Here is a 20,396-nt window from a genome sequence, read left to right as displayed (position 1 = left end):
GGAGTCAATTTTACAGTGCTGGAAGACTGCGTAAGGGTCTTGCTCAGCACAATCTGTGCACTTGGGTTTATGAGGATGTAAACACAGAAAAGAATTAAGGAAATAACAACTGTATTTCATATGACAATAAAAGGATGCAATGAAGTTGCCTACGACCACTATTCCTGCAGGTACTGTACAAGACTGATAGCAAAACACGGTGTCTGTTGCCAAGAAGAGCTCTGAATGAATTTAGTATTTGCATTTTGATATAAGTTGTTTTGCCAAATTTGCCTTATGGTGTTAAAAAACAAATGGAATTCCTGGAGAAGATACTGTCGGTCTCTCTGAGGTAAAAGAAAAAAAAAAAGTCTCTAAAATCAAGACAATCACTAACAAACATTATTATGTGTTAAATGTCCCCTGTAACTTCTTTCACCAAGGTCATTATCCTCAGTGGATTTCTGTATGATGGTCCTAATGTGGGAGTCCAGAAGTAGATCAACGTGTCCTCCTGTGGATTAAGATGTTTAATTATTTAACAGAAATGATTATTAATTCATCTCTGCTTTGTGTATGTGTTTTGCAAATCACATAATTAAGGATTAACAGCAACTTCTGTATGGATGGTGCTAACCAAAACCATTAAGACAAAATGCTCTCCTACCTATTTGAAATGCTTTACAGTATTTCAGATGTTTTTGTTTTTTGCAAGGCCTTTTCTAACTAAGAAGAGTTTTAATTTTTTATAGTAATGTTTGATTTATTGGTGCAGTGTATGAGAAGAATCCTGGATTGGGTGCTTGTTTGCAGCATCCAGCTGAACTCTTTCTGCAGATACATGAGCAGCTGAGAACGCCAGATTTTTGTTGCTGTTCTCCTGTTATCCTTGAGCCTCGGTAGTCTGCAGCTTGTGAGCTGTATGAAACTTGCTGCAACAAGCGAGCCTGGAAAATTGCTAAAGCTCATTGAAGATGTTTTCATGTCACAAATACTGAGTGAGCCAGTGCTGAGCGGTGCCCTTCTGGGTCTGCTGTTTGGGAGTAGAGGGGGCTTTGTAGGTGAGGTGACAGGAGGTGGCTGTTTTGGCCACAGAAATCATGAAACAGTTGAATTCCAAGTTTTTGGAGTGATGCAAAATAAAGTCAGCAGGGTTGCTGCCATGGGTTTTAAGAGAGCAAACTCTTAAGCTTCTTAAGGATGACAAAAAGGTGGAGGCATTAAATGCCTTTTTTTGTCCCCGTTTTTATTATTAATGATAGAACTTGTGCTTCCTGGCTCTCTGAATTGAAGGACTGTGTTAGGGGAAGCAGTGGCTTTCCATTTGTGGCCACCAAAACTGTGAGGGACCAGCTGTATCAGTTGAATGTGCTTAAATGCATGGGGCCTGACGGGATTTACCCTGGAGTGCTGAAGAAATCAGTGGATGTTGTTCTTGGGGCCCTATGAACAATTTAACAAAGGCTGGGGGAGTCAGCCTTTGCTGGGATGTCAGCTTCCCAGTGAGGTGGTTGATTCCCCAAGCCTGTCAGTGCTCAAGAGGCATTTGGGCGATGCCCTCATTAATATGCTTTAGCTTTTGGTTAGCCCCGAAATGGTCAGGGAGCTGGACCAATGATCTTTGAAGGTCCCTTCCACTGAACTGTTCTGTTCCTGGATTGTCTTTAAAAAATCGTTATAGTTGCAGTTCCACTTTGCTGTAAGAGTTTAAATAATGAAGTCATCAATGGGTGTATTGAAAGTATCATGCAATAAATGTGAGGAAACCCATAGCTGATTGTAATTAGAATTACCAAAAGTAAGATAATGAAGCTGAAGAGTTGTTTTTCATTACCTCATTCCATTTCTGTTATCTTCCTGAGGTTAGCCTTGTTATGCTTCCTATTAGTTGTAACCGTTTAAAATTAATAGGAGAATAACAAAAGCTCGGCTCTCCATCTGGGAGAAACCACCATTCACTTTTTAAAATACAATGTAGAGCACTTGTTATCGAGTGTAACAGTGCCTCTTGGAATTGCTTTCCGAAAGACTTCCTCCTTAACTGAATTAATATATTTCTGCCTCTGTTACTACTGCGATGTTGCATTAGATATTAAAATTACAGTTCATCCTCCTTTTGTTCCTTTAGCTATTACTAATTACTGATGATTACCCTAAGAACATTATAAACACAGCATGCAAGAAAGCTGCTTAAAATTTTGTGTCATGTCAAGTGTTCTTTACCAATTTCTATTTCCACGCTGTGCAGAGAGATGTGTGGAAGAATACCATTTTTGCTTGGCCTTTTCGGACTTTTCATGTGAGCATGGTTTGCAGTTTTCTTTTTGAAGCATGTGCAACATTACAGGATAGTTGAGGTCAGAAGGGACTTCTGAAGGTCATCTTGTCCAGCCCATTGCGCAGAGCAGGGCCACCTAGAGTTGCCCAGGACCACGTGTAGTCAGGTTATGAGTACCTCCAAGGATGGGAGATAACCTGAAAAAAGCTTACCTACATTTCAGCTTTCATTTCCACAAAGTCATTTCATACTCCTAAAGTTTTACAGAATGAATTTCACTGTACAAGGTAACTTTTTCCTTATTTTTGAAATAAAGGAGTGTTGTTTTGATATGTTAAGATACTCTTAATGTCCAGCAGTAACTTCAGTTTTAGTCAATCCATGTGTGGGTTGTGGGTTCTCTGATCCAGCAAAGGTCTAAACAAATAACATTTCTCAATTGTTTTTTCTCAGTTTAGTCATGTGTACAGGTAGGTGTGTGGGATTTTTTATTACAGCTGAGGGAAGGTGCGGACCAGAGGAATCCCAAACATTCATCTCTTTGGCCCTTTCATTTCAAAGTTACTGTTACCTTTTCAAAGTTTCTTTCCTCTTCCTTTTCACTCTTTGAAATGAACAAACTGATACTTCAGTGCTACCCACAAAGAACTGTCATGGCAAATTCACAGCTGTGAGGCAGCTCTGAGATGTCTCCAGGGTGATTACAAAATGAAATTATTTTAGAATAATTAAATAGTGATATTAAGTACATTTTATTAAAGATCTATTTCTATATATATATGATATCATCATTTTGCTGTCTTGGAATATAAATTTTTGTTTGCTGTGTAAATTTTAAATACTGGAGTGTAGGAAGTTGTTGACTTAGCACATGAACTTGGGAAAGCCAGCTCCTGGCAGTAGGTGCATAGAGAGTATTTCTAGGTTTGCTGTGTATTTCACAGGTACAGAAGAGAATTACGAGAAGTTTAAAAAGTTGAAGAGGATGATCTTCAATGTTCTGAAACATTTGGAAATGTGAACAGAAATTACTTCAGTTCACTGAATGCATCCTTTTTAAGATTAGATGGTCATCATTTAAAATTGTGATTTGAGTATCTTTTTTTTGTAATACGTGTATCACATTCAGACTTATTGTACACTTTAGGATACACTTAAGATTTCAATTTCTGTTGAAGGCCACTTTGCTTTAAGTTCAGCATTCATTGCAAATTACTGGATTTTGTGATAACCAACAAAAATGAATCATTCCCTTGTTAGGAAATATCAGATAATCAATAATATTATTATAAATGCTGTTTTCCTGTTACTGACTTAAATTGTGATTAAAATTGGCCACGTAAGCACTTTCCCTCAACAAAGCACATGAGAATTATAGACATTTAAACGGCCAACTGGCATCTCCAGTGACAGGCCAGAGTTCTTAACTAGCTAAGCTTTTTCATTAGCAGCACGCTATGAGTAACCATGTTGAGTTTTAGCATGGAACTAAGCTCACTTCCATACTTCATGCCTCCTGTTTGTGGCTTATAGGAAAAGTTGTACAATAGTAAGTTACCTTTCCATTTATTTTTCTAGGTTCACAGCAAAAAACAAGGAAAAAATCTGCGAAACTTGCCTCTGATATCCAGTTGGTATCGAAGAGTTCAAGAAGTACCTGGAATAAAGAAAGCTGCTGACAAATGCAGTATGCAGCTTCTCCAGCTTCCAGAGTTGATGCCTGCTCCAGAGGAACAGCTACAAGACTTCTCTTCAGTTCCTGATGAGTTAGAAGAGGAGCATGAAGACAGTCATTTTATAGGTGGTCCAAGGCCAACTATGACTAAGTTAATGGTAATTTAAGGCTTTTTAATTAGTTAATTTCATGGTAATATTCAGCTTCATTCAAAGTAGATGGTTGCAGAGGCTGTCTTTGACAGCCTTGAACAGTTTAATGAATTTTGTCTGATATGCGTTGACTTGGAAGGGATTTTACTTTTTTTGTTCAGTTAACAATATTTGATTGTTCAGGAATCAAGCAAATATAGGGTGCTGGAAAGCTCTGTTAGTAATTCTCAGGAATCAAAGTAAGCTTTTGTTTAAATTGTGATATTATCTTCCTCTTTTAAAGGTATGTATAAAGAAAGATGACAAAAGATGTTGCTTTTATGTTTGGTTTAAGTATTCTATCATTTCTGCCTTTTTTTTTTTCTTTGCTATTTCCTTTGAGCTTTGAACATCTGAGATCCATAATGAGTTTTGTTAAAGAAAAATCTCCATCATGTTCCATAACTCTCCATATTTCTTTGCACAGAGGCTGTCAGCCTCTTCTAAATAAAATGAACAGGGCTTTCCTGTGAAAATGAGAGAAATACATAATTTGAATCCCAAATAATGTAGTCATCTGCCTATTAAGTTCCACCTAGGCTGAAAGTGATACAGTTTGATCTGGTGTCTTTAAATTTGTTGGGAATTTTGCTACCAACTTCAGTAGATAAAGGATCAGAGCCTTATTTTTTTTTTTTTTGTTCTCTTTCACATAGGAAAGCGGTATTGAGGCAAAATTTTCTCCTCATCCATGCCCTAACTGGACTATAGACTGGAGCAATCTCCCATCAGCAGTCAGTCCTGGAGAAGGTAAGGGTTTTTAGGTATGCATGTGTTTAACAGTGCCTTTTTTTCTGGTGTAGCTACTTAACTGTTTCAGAGGAATGTATGTCACTTCTCATCAGTGTATTTCAAAGCTATGTAAAACAGGTAAGCAGTTTCGAATCTGTTTTAAAATGCAAGCTGTTTATAACACATGGTATGAGGACTTAGGTCATCAACAGATGACGACCAAACTGTGAATAAAGTTTGACCTTGAATCCTCGGCTTTTTCCTCACCGCTTCACCCCTTTCCTGAACTTTTCTTTATATCTAGGGCAGTAAATTTTGGCTACACGATGTTAATATAATCAGCATGAATGTTATACATGGACTACATCTCCCAAAGCAGTAGCAGCTGATTTCATTATGATGAAAATAATCTTAATTAGAAAAATTTGGAAGATACATATCAGTCTTCCCTTTTGTGGCAGTGTTCCTTGCCCTGTAGGGGTTGTTTTCTTTGTTGAATTGCAGAGCAGTCTGCTGCCCGGTGGCTGTAGTTCTACAGAGAACAGAGGTTTACCACAGCATTTGTTGTTTTCATTGGTGTTGTGAATATTGAATACCTCTTCTACCACACAGTGGAGTTGCCTCTGAAAGGTCTTGTAGATACTGCCAGACCACAAGAACTTAGTGGACAGGAACTCCTTTCTACGAGGAACAAAAGGGTTTGTGTTCTTTAGCCGTAGAGACTTACACAAAATACTATTTATTTTTTTTATTTTACCACTGTGTGAGAACAAGTGAGTATTCCCATCCATGATACAGGGTTTATAAACGTAAAATCAAATGTGAAGTTGGTTTCTTCTGTTTTGTATCTGTGTGTTGTTCACAAAACCATGACAACCCTCACTTGTATCATGAGTAGGTTCACAGTTTTATACAGAACGTCTCATGTTCTTCTAAAATGATTCTTCTGCTAGTAAAACCTAATTATTATTGCGTGAATCAAATTCTCAGTGTTTTATTACTAAATCCTGCCCAATATGCTAAGAAAATAGTCACTGAACCTGACAGGGTTTTAAACTGGATTTGAGTAATGCAGTTCAAGTTTTTCAAGCAGATTACCCCTGTGATTGGGAAATAAATTACCTTTTATTGATGTTCATAGAAGTTGAGACAAAATAATGAATGTTACAGTTAAAACTCGCGTTGTTTTTTATCTACAGTAAGGTTGATTAGCTGGCAAATGATAATTTAGTACCGTACATGACACTATTTCTTTGTTCTATCTCAGATTAAATAGTCATAATTTGTGTTATATGTATGTGAAAGTTCTTGGATTGAATAGTTCAGCCTGTCTGTAAGACTAATTAGACCACCTTGCTGTCACACCTGTTCACTACAGAAAAGAATTACTGATGATTGTCATTCTACTGTAGTCACGTAAATAAATTTTTTTCATTCAGTATTTTTGGTAGGGATCATTTATTGTGGCAAAACAACAGATTATGGCATCATGATTTGCATTTCATTTACTTAGTCATATTTCTGAAGCAAAATAGAACTAAACCACTAGAACTAAGTGGTTTACCTGCTCCAGTTTTTAATTGTATTTGATTGATGACAATGCACTCGTGTTTACATTCTTTATATCCTCCAGCTTTCTAAATTGCTGCTATTATCTCAATTGCTTCTAAAATATTTGGCTTCAAAAATTGTGTGCATCAACCTTGAAACATGTGAATCCATAGGCTTTTGTGAACACCTCGTTCTGTATTTATAATTTTACAAATGCCCCAAAATGCAGTATCTTGGTGTCCTCTGTAGCTGTTGATATCTAAGGATACTGTACTTGTTACAAACTTTTTTTTTTTTCTGGATGGAATTTAACATAAAACATTTATTTTAAAATGTATTGTAAACACTGGTTCTGTTCTAGTTAACTGTATAAAAGCTTGCTACTTTTATTTTTATTTTTTCTAAGGTCATTTTCCAAATCTGTGATTAGATCAGAACTATGTTGATATTATCTACAGACAATATTACATACAGAAGCAAAAACCTCTCATCACTTTGTTGTTTCTTCCATATAGTGTATAAAGATATTTCTTCAAGATCCCAAACCAAGTCTGTCTGCCTAATTGCATGTCTCGATACTGAAAAAATTTCTGCAAAATCTTGAAAGAAAATGCAGTATTTCTAAGGTAGATAGAGGAACAGAGGAATACTGGATGCTTGCGTGCCATTAAAATACATTGTGAAATAATTTGCAGTGTTTGTAATAATGGCTTCATTTGACAGGAGACATGAGTTAGGAGTCCAAACCAAGCTTGTGTTGAGCTTTACAGAGAGGTAAAGATTGTTACGGTTGGAAATGTGAACAAATAGAAGAGGGTGGCAGGTCTGAGTGTAAAAGTACAATGGCAGAGTGAAGGAAAATGATATATTTGCATCAGTAGTAATGAGGAATAATAATATGACGTGTGTCAGCGTAGCAAATGTTTTCTTTCTTTTTTTCCCTAACAAAGTGGTGGCTGAAATCCAGGGAGGAGGGGGCTATTGAAATAAGACTGCTGAATAGAAGTAATGTGCTACTGTTGATTAAGTGTGAGGTCTGGGAAAAAGGATGTAGATTGTATGTGATGAGGTTTGTGACCAAGAAAGAAATAGAGCATCTTTCTGTGGTTTCATAGTTCTTACTAGGCAGCAGCAGCAACAATTTTCTCTCCTTTTTGGAACTTCAGTCAACACTGGAGTCTTTGTGTTGTTAGTTTGTGTTGCTGGTGCTGTCTATGTGTGGAACAGTGCCTTGTCTTCAGTTTAAGTTCTTATTATCTGCAGAGGCTTGGTGGATATCAAGATCAGTTTGCCTGGTTATGATTAGAGAAGATTCCTTTAGGTTCACCCGAAGCACATTAAGGGAAAGGGGAGAGTGTATGTGTGTGGGGGAGTGATGACCCTTGTCACTGCTTTATTATTCTGCTGATTTATGAGGATGTAAGTCTTTGGTCCTGTCATTTTTTTTTCCACCGAGTAATGAGTTCACTGTCAAAGAGGAGAAAAATTATTTTTTTAATATCAGAATCCTTTTTGAATCTTTTTTTTTCTTTAAACCATCTTTTTATTTATTTTGCTTTTTTACCCAACTGTGAAATTCAAAGTGAGGAATAACTGACCCACAGTCACAAACTCTTACTTGTTCTTTCGTGAGTTCAAATACTTGTAGAGCAGAAAGTATTTAAAAAAGAAAAATGCCTTATTTGTGAGATCTCATTGTGAAATTACCAGCTAGACTGAGAGTGTGCATGTAATAGGATTTGCTTACAAAGGTGGTAGTTAGCTGGGAGAAAATTCAGACTGTTCTTTCCTAAGAACAGTCTGAATTTTGTGTCAAAGCAATCACAGTATGAACATAGCATGTATTAAACTGTATTTGGTAGGATTGTCAGTAATGCTGTCTTTCTGATGATCTTTTTCTTAAATGAAGGAATTTTAGGAGGTCAGAAAAGAGCTCCTTAGCTGAAATACAACTTGCTATATTAGGTGGATGTGAAGGGACACCTGATATCACTTTTAGTATACTAAAAACTTGGAGTGCATGCACAGCAGAAGATGGAGGGGGCAGTTACAGAACCTGGAAAGAGTTTGAGGTGGAGAATGTTAATTTAAAAAGTGTAGGCAAATTAATAAAGCTAAATCAAAATAAACATAATGCATTTTACAAGTGAAGCTTGCTCTTTCCAATTAATGGAAGACATATAGCCCTTTAATTGTCTAGTTGGTCCTACTCACAGGGACAATTTTTCTGAAACAAGTGCATTTTAATGGATTGTCTATAAACATGACACCCAGAGAAGCATGTTAATTATTGTATGTACTTCCTTGTTGCTTGCTAGGAGTTGATTGATTCCTAGTGTTGAATTGATTTGAATAAGTGTTTGACTTACAGAGTTGAAGTTCTCCGTGTATGAATTTAAAAAAGCCAATGCAGAAAAAGAAAAGGCCTTTCATATTTGCTGTGTCCAGCTCATAGCTGTAGGAGAGGCCATCAATCCATTGCAAGGCAATGCCTGCTGGCCTGGCTGAAGTGACTCTCATCAAGTCTGTTGGTCTTATGCTTGATATGTGATCAGTGACAAGCTGATGGCCTAATGAGAATGGCTACATAAAACTTACTCACTTGATACTTGCCCCTCCATTTGCATTCAAATCTTCAGACATATGAGGAAGTCACTAGAGTTTTAGAAAACCTACTGAGTTTGTAAAGAACAAATTTGGAAAGCACAACATCCAATATTCACGCTCTCCCTGACATGGTTACTGAGAACAGAGATACGTTACCTTGAAATATAAGCCACAGAATAATTCATAGTATGCTGTAAATGTTTCTCTTGGGGAGGGGGGAAAACCCAAACAAACCACAAAACAGAATTCAGGAAATACATGTATATAATATCTAAAAGGTTGCCTTTGTTGTCTTCTTTACCTTAATAATTTATGTCAGCCCAGAATCTGATCCTTAGTGTTTTTACTTTGAGGGGTCTGCTCTTATTAATAGTCATATTTTAATATTTGCGTGAATATAAATCTTACTAAAACTGCCAAATTCAGTTATTTATGTACATACAGAGTACAGAATGTTCACATTAGAAATAGAGTGCCTGTCTGAATTAGAAGAAAAAATAGTGACATGAGAAAGAAGCTGCTCTTACTGTGCCACCCTTCTTTGTTTGGTAATGTAGTAACGATCATTTTTCCCCAGGAGGAAATGCTGCTCCGTTTTTTTTTCCTTTTTTCTTTTTGAGGTATCATGTTTTCTATTTTTATGAAGCAAAAACGTAAATGAAACACTTCAAATATAATTTCTGATGACTGATTATCTCAAATCATTTGAGTATGATAAGAAATAATGAGTTTACCTCACATTGATTTGAGAATTGACATCATGATAGTTATGATCAGATGAAGAATATAACACTTCCTTAAAATTCTTTTAAAACAAACTCATAATGAATTAAGAACATGGAAACAGAGAAATGTCGGTTTTCTTTATATGTCTCTCTGAAAAAAATATTTTATGCTTGAGTGTATTTCTGCAGAGGAATTGTTTGTCAAAGTCTTACCCTCTTTAAAAACGTATCATTAAAAACCCAAGGTAGTGAAAGTTGCTTCCCTTTAGGAGAATCTTTGTGTTCCACAATTATTCCATAGAGCTGTTGCTCACATTTATGTCATTAATTAATTGCACACCAGGTTTTGTTTTTAACATACTGCCCAATATAACTTAATGGTTAATGCAATACAAATCTTTTTTTTTTACCGGAAGAAAGGAAAATGAATTGCAGATATTTGGCTGACACTTTGTTGCACTGACATTGTTAAAATCTATCTTGCAAAGGCAAGAGTGAATTTCCTTCATTGGCAAAAATCTGCTAAATAAAAATTCACTGGAATGTGGATCTCGATGTTTTTTTATAGCTGGACAGCCACTGATCTTGGAGATCCCACTTATGTATGGTATTTCAAAGCAGTTTGGTTTGTTCTCTGAGGTCAGCTCTCAAGGACTGTGTTTACTGATCAATGTAAGTGCTTGGCAAATACTGAGTACTGTATCAGTAATTTGCTACTCTGCATAGTCTCTCCCCTTATCTATTCTCTTCTGCTTTTCTAAAACACTAGTTTTGTAGGACATTTTATAAGAAATTTACATTAGGCTTTTAGAAAGTATTAGAAAGCAAAGTATGCAGAAGAATTTATTTCAATAGTTTACTTCATCTGCTTTCTGTGAGACACAAATTAGAATTTTTTATTCATTTACAGATCAATAATACAAGACTTAGGAGCTGCAATCTTTGTCTATTAATAAATTAATGTAGTCACAACAGGTTTCTCCATGAGGCTGTTTTTTCAGGTTTGATCTATGACACTGTTCGGTGCAATCTGTAGTCTAGGTTTCCAGTGTGCATAACTCATGAGTTAAGACATCAGGTATTTTGGTGTCTATGCTTGAGATAAACCCTCTGGTCTTTGAAGACTAAATATATGCACATAGATGCGATCCTGTTTGTAAAATTCATTTACCTATTTGCTAAGGAGTTGCTTTGTAAAATGATTTCCCAGGTTTCAAAACTCCTCCCAGCTACCCCCATCCCCTACCCCACTCAGTAACTCTTCTTTCTTCATCTAGGTAGGATCTGAAATACTAATGGAGTAAGAAATGGCTTAGTGCTCTGTTTCCTCAGTTCAGTAAGACTCCTGAAATCCATCAATTCGTAAATTTTAAGGCTAGAAAGACAGTATGATCATCTATACCTGTCTGCTGCCTGCTGCTGGCTATAAGCGAGATCTGTAATTGCTTGGACCATGCTGAATAGTTCACTGAATAATAATAATTTTAGAAAGACACCCAGCTGAAGGCAGAGCTGTGTTCACAGTACAATTTTATTTCTCTGAAGTGGAGATTAAACTATAAACCAGGTATTCAAGAGTGAAAGAGTATGTTGTGAAGGAGAGCAGCTTTAAAAAAGAGCTTTGATTAAACTCATTGGGTGGGCTGACAAGAACAAAACATTGTTTACAATTTTAATTTAGAAACTTCTTCAAAAGTTAAGTACTTTCAAACAACAGTCTAGAACAATAACAGTGTCACAGTTCTGTGGAACTAACTGATGTCTTGATTAGGCAGTCCTAGTGGTATACCAGGCGACAATCCTGAAGGATCATTGTTACCTTCCACTTCCAAAACTGATATTAAGTAAAAGATACTTACCTAATGTCAGACACTATGTTAAAGAAAGATGGCTAAGGGTGATGCTGCTGGTTTACTTTTCAGCCGAAGAAAACTTCGAAAAATGTTCAGGCTTCATTTACAAAATTAGTGTTAATGAAAAGGGGGAAAAACAATGAGCTAAGATGAGATTCTTCATTTTGATCCATCAGCCACCGAAAAGCTTAGCTTCCCACTGAGTTCCCTGTATTTTGGACAAAATGATGCTTTTTTCAGTTCTATGCTTATACCAAATGTGAATCATTCTCTAATTGGATTTTGAGTAGACATTACTAAAAGGTTTTAACAGCAGCTGTTTTTTTCTTAATTTTTTTTAAATTTTAACTATGTTGAAGGGAAACAGCATGAAGTGATGTCATTATCTTTTAGCCATTTTATGTTTTTCACTTCAATCCATGTTAAAAGTGTAATTGTTAGCAAAACTTTCTAACATTAACTTGTAGAATAAGTGCTTTATTAGATGCAGAGCTGTTTGTTTCGAAATTGCAAGCGAGATTCATTCAATATATCCAAGTTGCTTCTAGGATTATTTTGTGAAGGTAGGTCACAGCTATTTTGTTTTGTTCTTTCTTTTATATTGGCATTACCCTTGGACTATTTTAGTCTCGAGAGATGCTTCTGAGATGTGAATACGTGATGCTTAAAAATCAAAGCTGTTTTGGAGAGTCTGATATTTTATTAAAATTCTTACTAATCAAGAGATGCAAATTCTGTGTTTTACTTTAAATGTTAAAAGCAACAGCATTTCTAAAATGAGATCCAGGCAGTCGTTTATTCCATAAAACAAAAAGTTGAAAGAAACACTTTAAAGTTCTCTATTTCCCTTCCAAGCCTGTCAGAACTTTTTGAAAGACTTTGAAGATTTTTTTTTTAAATAGTTTTGTAGCCTATTTCAGTATCTCAAGCATCCTGAAGCAGGAACTCATCCTTCTTCTTCAACTGATTTTTCCATATCAGACAGCTCTTTGCCTGCAAGCCACATGGGTAACAATCCAAGTGAAGCTCAGCTGAAGCTGCTTCTCATTAACCTCTCCTTACAGCTATAGTTTAGCTGCACTCATTTAAAAGTTTAAACCACGTTTATGATGGCTTCGTACTTTGCAATTCAGGATCTGGAAAACCTGGGATGGTGATGGAGCTATGTTGTCTCATATTCTTAATAAATACTTGAGAAGTGAATGATTTTGAGAAACAGAGATGTAGGCTAGAATATAGGTAATGTTGATATCGGAGGTGATAAGTGTATGAAAAACAAGCTTATTACTGCAATTTCACTATTTTATGTGGCTTAGCATCATAAGATTGTTCTTGCAAAATCTTAGACATCATGTGTGACTTTTTTGGACGTTTTGATTGCTCTGGGGTATAGCATTCCACAATTTTGATATGAGTTTGAGTTCAATAACTGATTTGTAGACCAAGAAAAAAAAAATCTTTATGTAGCTGGCAATTATAAATTGCCTGTGCCAATAAATCAGATGATTTGTCTGTGGCAATATGTACTCTTCCTACTATTACCGTGCTCTTCCTCCGTTTTTCTTTTCTTTTTGTCTTGGTTGCCAAACTCCGTAAGGGAAAGGAACGAATTATTTTATACTTTTAAGAAGCATACCTGGAGGCAAGAGGCAACGCTATTATATGGCTAAGTTAAATTAATATGCAGTTATGAGCTTTTAAGTACAATGTTTCACTGAAATTAGTACTTTCTGAAAAATTTTGGCATGTTTGTTTGCTCAGTCTGTTGTATTCTAAGTGCTGTTTTGAACTAAATGATATTATTCTTAACATCCTCTGAAATATTCAAAACCAGCAAAGAAAAAAAACACAGCAGTTGCTAATGCACCTTATTGAAAATCATACTAGAAAGGAAAAATACCAACACAGCTGTCTTTTGATCCTGTTACGGGTAAGAAGTTGTTATGGTGCAGGTGATTGACAGGCTTTCCACAAGGCTAATAATTGCAGTGTGAGGTACTGCAAAGTGTCACCTTTGTTTTAGTGGCATGCTTTGTGGGCTAAGTGTAAACCCTGCGAGAATTCCTGAGGCCTTAGCCCTTCCTATAGAATATCCCCTGGAACACGAGTTCAATTTTGATCAAGTTTAATCCCTAGAGGTATAGTTTTACAATTCACAAGTCCTTCTTAAATGCGATTTAATTAGGCTTCTGAGAGGTTTGTTTTATAGAGAGCAGTATATAAAGTTTACTAGAGGCTTTTTTTCAGCCCCTTTGCGGTTTGTGCTTATTTACTGAACGTATCTGGAGAAATAGAATTAAATGTTGCAATTTGCCAGTTGAAATGTTCTTGGGATTTACGACGTGGGAACTGAAGGCAATTTTTAATGGCTTGTTTTTGTAAATTCACAGTAGCCTCAGTTCTGACAGTTAAATTAAAACATGTTTTTGACTAAACAAGAGTAAACTTCTGCAAAATGTCTGCACTTGACAGTCACTGGGTATGTGTAAGTAGAATTTGGGTGTGATCTGCCCTAGAAAGAACATGTAGCTTCTTTCATTACAGACTGTGCTTTTTTTGTGTGTGTGTGTTTTTAATCTCATCTAAAGTTCTCCGACACATGGAAGGACATAAAAAGCAAGAACGTTAATACATAGGTAACTATCAGGTATTTTACATGTATCAGCATAACAGTTAAATTAACTGTCCATGTCTTCCCCAGTGATCTGTCATGAAACTTAAATGGCCTGCTAAGAAGCTCTGGCCTTTGTTTCATTTAAACTGTTTGGTCGTAAGCTTTTTCTGACATCATATTAGTAGAGTGTACTTGTTTCTTTGTTCTGTTTGTATTTCTAGGTTCCATGTTCCTGGGATAGAAAAGCCCCTGAATTATTTATCTCTTAAGCCAGAGGTCTAAAGGAGAAGGGTCTGCTATGTAGTCAATAGCATGGAATTGCAGGTCATTCTTTACAGAGTGTTATTACTGAGGAAAGGATTGATGATGCATTCTAGAAATTTTGCCTGGGACAAAGGTCAGCATAAATCCAGGGCAGATGATTAACGTGATACAGAAGGATGTGGCTCAAAATCATAAGCAGGGGTATTTAGGGGGAAGACAAAACATATAGAAATTTATCACCTTTGATAGTCAGTAAAGGTGTATTCAAGAGTGGTGCTGTGGTACACAGTGACACTTTGCAGAGAAGACTGTGGTGACACCTTGTTTCCTCCTCTTTGTCTGGAAAATACCTGTACTAACATTTTTTTTTAACAGTCCCGTTCCTAGTGTTTCCATTTCATACTGACTGATGCCGTGTATGCCATCCAGTCTAAATGGCACTGAGAATTACCCAGATGCAGACCATTCATGCTCTGCTGGTTCTCACGAGGTTCTCATAGCAGCTGGATAAGTAGTTACCAAAAATACTTGCCTCTTTCAGAACTTCAGCAAAAATGTAAGCAGATAATTAGATAGGAAAATGCTATTTTTTGTTGTTATTGTTGTACGTGTTCCATTTGTTTTTTCTTGTTTGGTTCTGAATAGTTCAAAATAGATTTTGTCTGCTGCTGAATAATAACTAATTGCCTATTTCATGAATCTTGCTCAACGTACTAAGTACATGTCAACTTTTCTACAGAGCACGTATAGTGTCCAAACTTAGAGCGAATTTGTTTTGATATCTTGTCCAATTCTAAATCTGTACATTCCTGATTTTCAGCATTTTGCAATAATTCTTTAGTTATTACCATACACAGTTTTGGAATGTGAATTCCTTAAAAAAAAAAAAAGCCACAACCAAACACACAACACAGCAAACTTTAGATATCTAAAAGTCTGTCCTATTTCTGCATAAGTGGAAAGATTGCCTTTACTTCTTTGGGGGCAATATTTTCCTTTTTGAAAGCTGTCTATCTAGCTTAACTATCTAAATGTTTAATCAGATGTTGTAGTGATGAAATCCATATGCATTAGTATATTTATATTAACAAGAAAGATATAGGGAGAGGGGGAATTGGCCCCTTTTTCTGTCTCCAAATACTCTGAATATGCTGCTGAAAAAAAAAAAATCAAATTACTGATGGAAATTAGTCTTTTTTTTTTTTTTTTCTATAATATGGTAATATCTTAGTATTCCAGTTGCTGTGCATTTTAAATCAGTCTTTTGTAGTACCAGCATTGTCTTTAAATGAGGCATTTCAACTGCTTTGGTGTCCGTACTGTAAAATGTCTTCGCTGCTTCATTGAAGATTGTTCTGTAAGATTTCTTATTAGACTTAAATCCCTGCTACATCTGTAATAGGGTGTAACCACTGTACAGCTTGTGTCCTTTAGCCATTTCACGTGCCATCCACTTGCTACACATGAGAATATGGAGGTTCATGATGTATAGATTAGCATAGCTATACACTGTAATCAATGTAAGGATTTAAAGTTATTTTTCCCTTTCTTTGCAGTATTTTTATAGCTCATTTACATTGTTTTCTCAGCATTGTAGCTGAGGGATATCTGGGTTTTAAATTTATCAGTCTAGCTGTTAAGTGAGCACGACTGATCCCTGTATTTCTGCTACAAAGCTTGTAGCAGTTCTTTCAAGCAGAGGTGTCAGGAGGCCTTCATCACCTCTGCAACAGCATTTTGGCTCTCTTACTTTATTTAAAATGTAGTGTTGGGCTCTGCAAATCTGTCTTTCAAGAGAGAAGTGTACTGGTAGAGCTGAACCAGAGTTTTTTGTAACAGTTTCTCCAGCCTGCTGGTGTGTGTCAGAGACTTCTGGAGCATCAAATCTTCACTGGCCACAGGAGGGCAGCAAAATCTGTTTGGATAACAAACTGTACCTGTGCCCTGGCACTAAGGAGTCACCCAAGAGAAAGAGACCATTTTTATGTGGCAGTTCTCAGCCCTGGAACCCCTGATCCCAAAGGTGGGGATGACCGGCTGGAAAACGTATTTTAAAACACTTTTACCTTCACATTAGATTTGATGCTTTAACTATTGAAACATTCATTGTGTTGCAGTCAGACTGAAAAGCTGTAAGTACAGAGCAGTGTCTGTTTTACTAGGTGCTGTGTAAACACACAGCCCAGTAGTGCCTTTTGTCTTGAGTGTTTTCAAGGCTAAGAAGAAAAGAGAACAGTTGAGCAGGGGGTGACAGGGGGCTAAAGTTGATCAGCTTCTGCTGGAGTTCTGTATTTTTTTGTGATACAGGAGACTGCTGGATTATACTTTCAAAACAAAGAGTAGCTCAATAGAAATTTCTGGGAGTTGGGTATGTTTAACATGAGAATTGTGCAAGATTTTTTTTATTTTTTATTGATTAATAAATGCTGCCACAGTTCAAAAGCCAACGTCTTGGTAATTGAAAAAGATGATATGGAAAGACAACTATGGTCAGAATTCAGAGGAAAGGGAAATAGCTTGTTTGATAAGGTAGAAGAAAAAAGCAGACAAATAAAAAGGATGCAAAGAGGTGAATTTTTAAACAGCTTGATGCCTGTTTTTTTTTTTGTTTTTTTTTTTTTGGTAGCAGTACTTTTCATTAGGAAGGGAAAGCAACAGTCAAAATGTGAAAGCGCTGCCTAGCCTATGCAAGTGTTTGAAAACGTTCCCCAGCATCAAGTCAAAAAAGTTTTTCTTTCCTCTCAATTGGACCTCTCACAACTTCTTTTCCTAGCACAATCCTTCTTCCAAAAAAGGAAACGTAGGCGCTGAGAAGTTGAGATCAGGAGATTAACTAGACATGAAAAGTAAGGTATAGTTTCTGTGCTTGGGTACAAAAAAGACTGCAGCCCAAAGAACAATTGAAACTGAGGAGGAATTTGTCTTTCTTCTCTTCCTCTGTCACTAAACACTGCTAACAGACCAAAAGAATTCTTATGTTGTTCTCACTTAAATTTATTGACATTCATTCATATTTTGTTCTGGGGATAGATTCATTCAATAACAAAACATTATTTGTTATTGTTTTGGGAGGGAAAAAGCAGGGGAGTTGCTGGAAGTTGGAATGTTCCATAGATGATTGACATTATATTTTTCATAATGTTCTTCAGAGATCCTATTGAATTATTTGTAGATGCAGAGAAAAAGAACCCAGCCCCTTTTCTTAGTTTGCAGCTTGGTCTTCTGACTTTGAGGTCAGCAATGGGGAATGAGAACAGGTGCTGTCATTTATAGTATTAGGCGTTTGTGGTTACCTTATTGTGAGGCTTTAAAAGCACTGTTAAAAAATTCTTATCCAAATGAGCAATTCCAGCACAGCTGTCGGTGTTTTAATTAGCAATCAATACTTCTAGCTGTTTGGTTTTCTTCTTTTAAGATCTTACTGAAGCATGGATGTGGGAGAGTAATTTGAAAGTTGGAAGGAAGCTCCATTGCAGTCTACAAAGAGAAATGGTAAATGTCAGTGCCTGTTCTGAAATTTACTGTGGTTTTACATTGCCTGAACTAGTGACTGTTCTGATTCTAAGAGACACTTGCTGTGTTTCCATTAATTATATGAGCTAAATGACATAATTAAATTATCAAGCTCCACAGCAGAGCAGGAGCTAAAGAACTGTAGACTTAACTTTGCGAGTAAGAGACAGTTGTGTAAAAAGTTGTGAGGCTTGAATGAGACTTTATAACCTTTCACCCACCATTTTAGAAGGTTGTCCATCATCTGTTTAACAAGATTAACACATCAGGTTGTTAGATAACTGCTGTTAGGTGTCTATTCTTGCCTTGGAACTTTCCTTTTCATCCCTTTCTGTTAGATCCATTAGTGAAGTATTCAAAACCATGAGGAAAATGCAGTGCTGATGCCACTTAGTTGTTCTGGCATACCTAAATACACATCTTTATGCAGCAGACTGTATCATTTGAACTTAAAATAGCTGATAGACTTCTGGTGGCTTTTTTAGATTTCCTACATCAAAGTAAAAGAACGTAAACTTCAGAAAGCAATTTAAAAAGTTGTCAGACCATCACACTTTTCTAAATCTGTAGTCTTTTATTTTGCTGGGCTCTGCATTAGATTCATGAAACTCTGTGTAAGAGAATTAAATATCCTTAATGATAAATATCCTTATTGCTAAGGCTATTGGTTGCTTCCAGAGTTTGTGACTGCCTAGATTTTAGGTCAATTCATAATGATCACACTAAATAACATGGATGTTTATTTTATGGTTATTAAACTGGAGAATTTTCTTCAGAAATGTGGGTAGACATGTTTTGAACAACCTTCTTTTGCAGCGTAAGAGTTTTGTGTGGTAGGGATGGGGGTGGAGGACCAACTCCTTTTAATAGGACCTTGCTGTTGAAGTACTGTCAAGTTTTGTGCACTTAGTGGATTTCTGTGAGTTCTGTATTGACATTTTATGATGAGTTTATGGATCATGACATATTTCATCATGGCAGTGCAATATCTTTGTGTATGTAAAACATACTTTGAAACTAATATTTCTGTTGGAAACACAGTAGTGTGTACACTCTTAAAGGTAAGCATTGTACAAGTGGCTGGACGTGCCTTCTTCATCAATCCCCCAGTCTACATCTTTTGTAGAATTCAGGTATAGGTTTTGTATCCAATCCATAAATCATTTGTGACAAAATATGAGGCAAGAAGGATTATTTTCTGTCTGTTGAGGTTGCTTATTGTTTCCATCTGCACTTGCGGTGGTTTTTAGATTTCCATGTAAGAAGCATGAACGTATTGCTTGATTTGGATACAGACCCACATTAGATAATGACAGGAGTTTCATTTTAGCTTTCCTGAAAGTGAGTTCTTAGGCTACAGTTGTGCACTTGAAGTTTTAATCAGCAATTTTGAGGAAGACAGCACTGCTATAAGTTCAGGAAAAAAATAACTAAACCTAATAGATTGGAGGAAAAAAAAAATATTTTTATGAGCAATTCATAATCTGTTCTTATGAATGGTCTTATACTTTCTAAGTTTTTAATTATATGGAGGAAAGACCAGGCTACTGTATGTTTAGTATTTTAGTGAAGGTGGTATTAATTATTTTGTACTTGAAATGAATTTTCTCCAGATGGTCTGGAATAGCTTCTGAAAAGTTAATTTTTGGTGCATGTCTCTTGTCAAATTTCTGGCATCTTTTCATAGCAATATCAAAAGGAATTCACATCCTTTAAAAACTTAAAATACTGAAAAGCAAAAGCAAGTAGGAAATTCAGCTGTTTGTAGAATTGTCTTGTAAGTGTAGAAAAATTGGAGAATAATCCCAATATTAAAATCAGTCAAATTAAATCTTAAAAAGTAAAACCTGTCCCCTGTTGTGGAATGTTGATGAGAGAGAGGGAATGCATGTGGGTGTTGTGCTGGCAGGTTCCTTCAAAAACTGTTGCAGATCTCTCACTGAGCTGTTGGTCATCGTGTTGATGCTTTTACTTGCTTCTCTAAGCATTAGGAGTAGACCAGGTAAAAAATGTATTCACTTAACAGTTCCACAAACTCACCCTACCTGGTATCTTCTGATGTGTCTGATTGTTGAAGTGCTCTTAAATCTGCTTCAAGTTTTTTGGATATCCCACTTGCAGATCTTTGCTGTATTCTTGCATTTTTAGTGATAAGAAACAAAACAATGTTCCCCTCCCAAAGAGTGGAGTACCTTTTAGCAGTACTAACTTAGAACTGTTCCAAGCACTTCCATAAAGGAATGGTAAGGTGGAAATTTTTTTTTAACCTCAGCTTTCAGTTGCATTGCATGTTTTCTGCAATCCTCCTTTTGTTAGGAAGAATAGACCGAAAAACATAAAAACGAACTCTTAAATTTCTCAGTATTATACAAACGCTGCTTGCTGTCCTAGACTTTGGACCTGATATTTTGGAA

The 20,396-nt window shown here is 36.2% G+C and overlaps 1 protein-coding gene across 8 annotated transcripts in view; it reads left to right on the top strand.

Moving 5' to 3' along the window:
* Positions 1-20,396, top strand: part of GSTCD (glutathione S-transferase C-terminal domain containing) — a 72,940-nt gene that overhangs the window by 11,257 nt on the left and 41,287 nt on the right. For all 8 annotated transcript variants that reach the window (XR_011808825.1, XM_027456808.3, XM_038178413.2 and 5 more), the window contains 2 exons: positions 3,836-4,090; positions 4,780-4,873. Coding sequence is in view for 7 of the 8 variants with exons in the window: in XM_027456808.3 (XP_027312609.3) it covers positions 3,836-4,090; positions 4,780-4,873 (349 nt within the window). In the remaining variant the exon portion in view is untranslated. The remainder of the gene's footprint in view (positions 1-3,835; positions 4,091-4,779; positions 4,874-20,396) is intronic.

The sequence above is a fragment of the Anas platyrhynchos genome, chromosome 4, assembly GCF_047663525.1.
Source record: "Anas platyrhynchos isolate ZD024472 breed Pekin duck chromosome 4, IASCAAS_PekinDuck_T2T, whole genome shotgun sequence".
Classification (NCBI taxonomy): domain Eukaryota; kingdom Metazoa; phylum Chordata; class Aves; order Anseriformes; family Anatidae; genus Anas; species Anas platyrhynchos.
The sequence above is the reverse complement of the archived record's forward strand: the minus strand, read 5'-3'. Positions and strand labels throughout refer to the sequence as shown.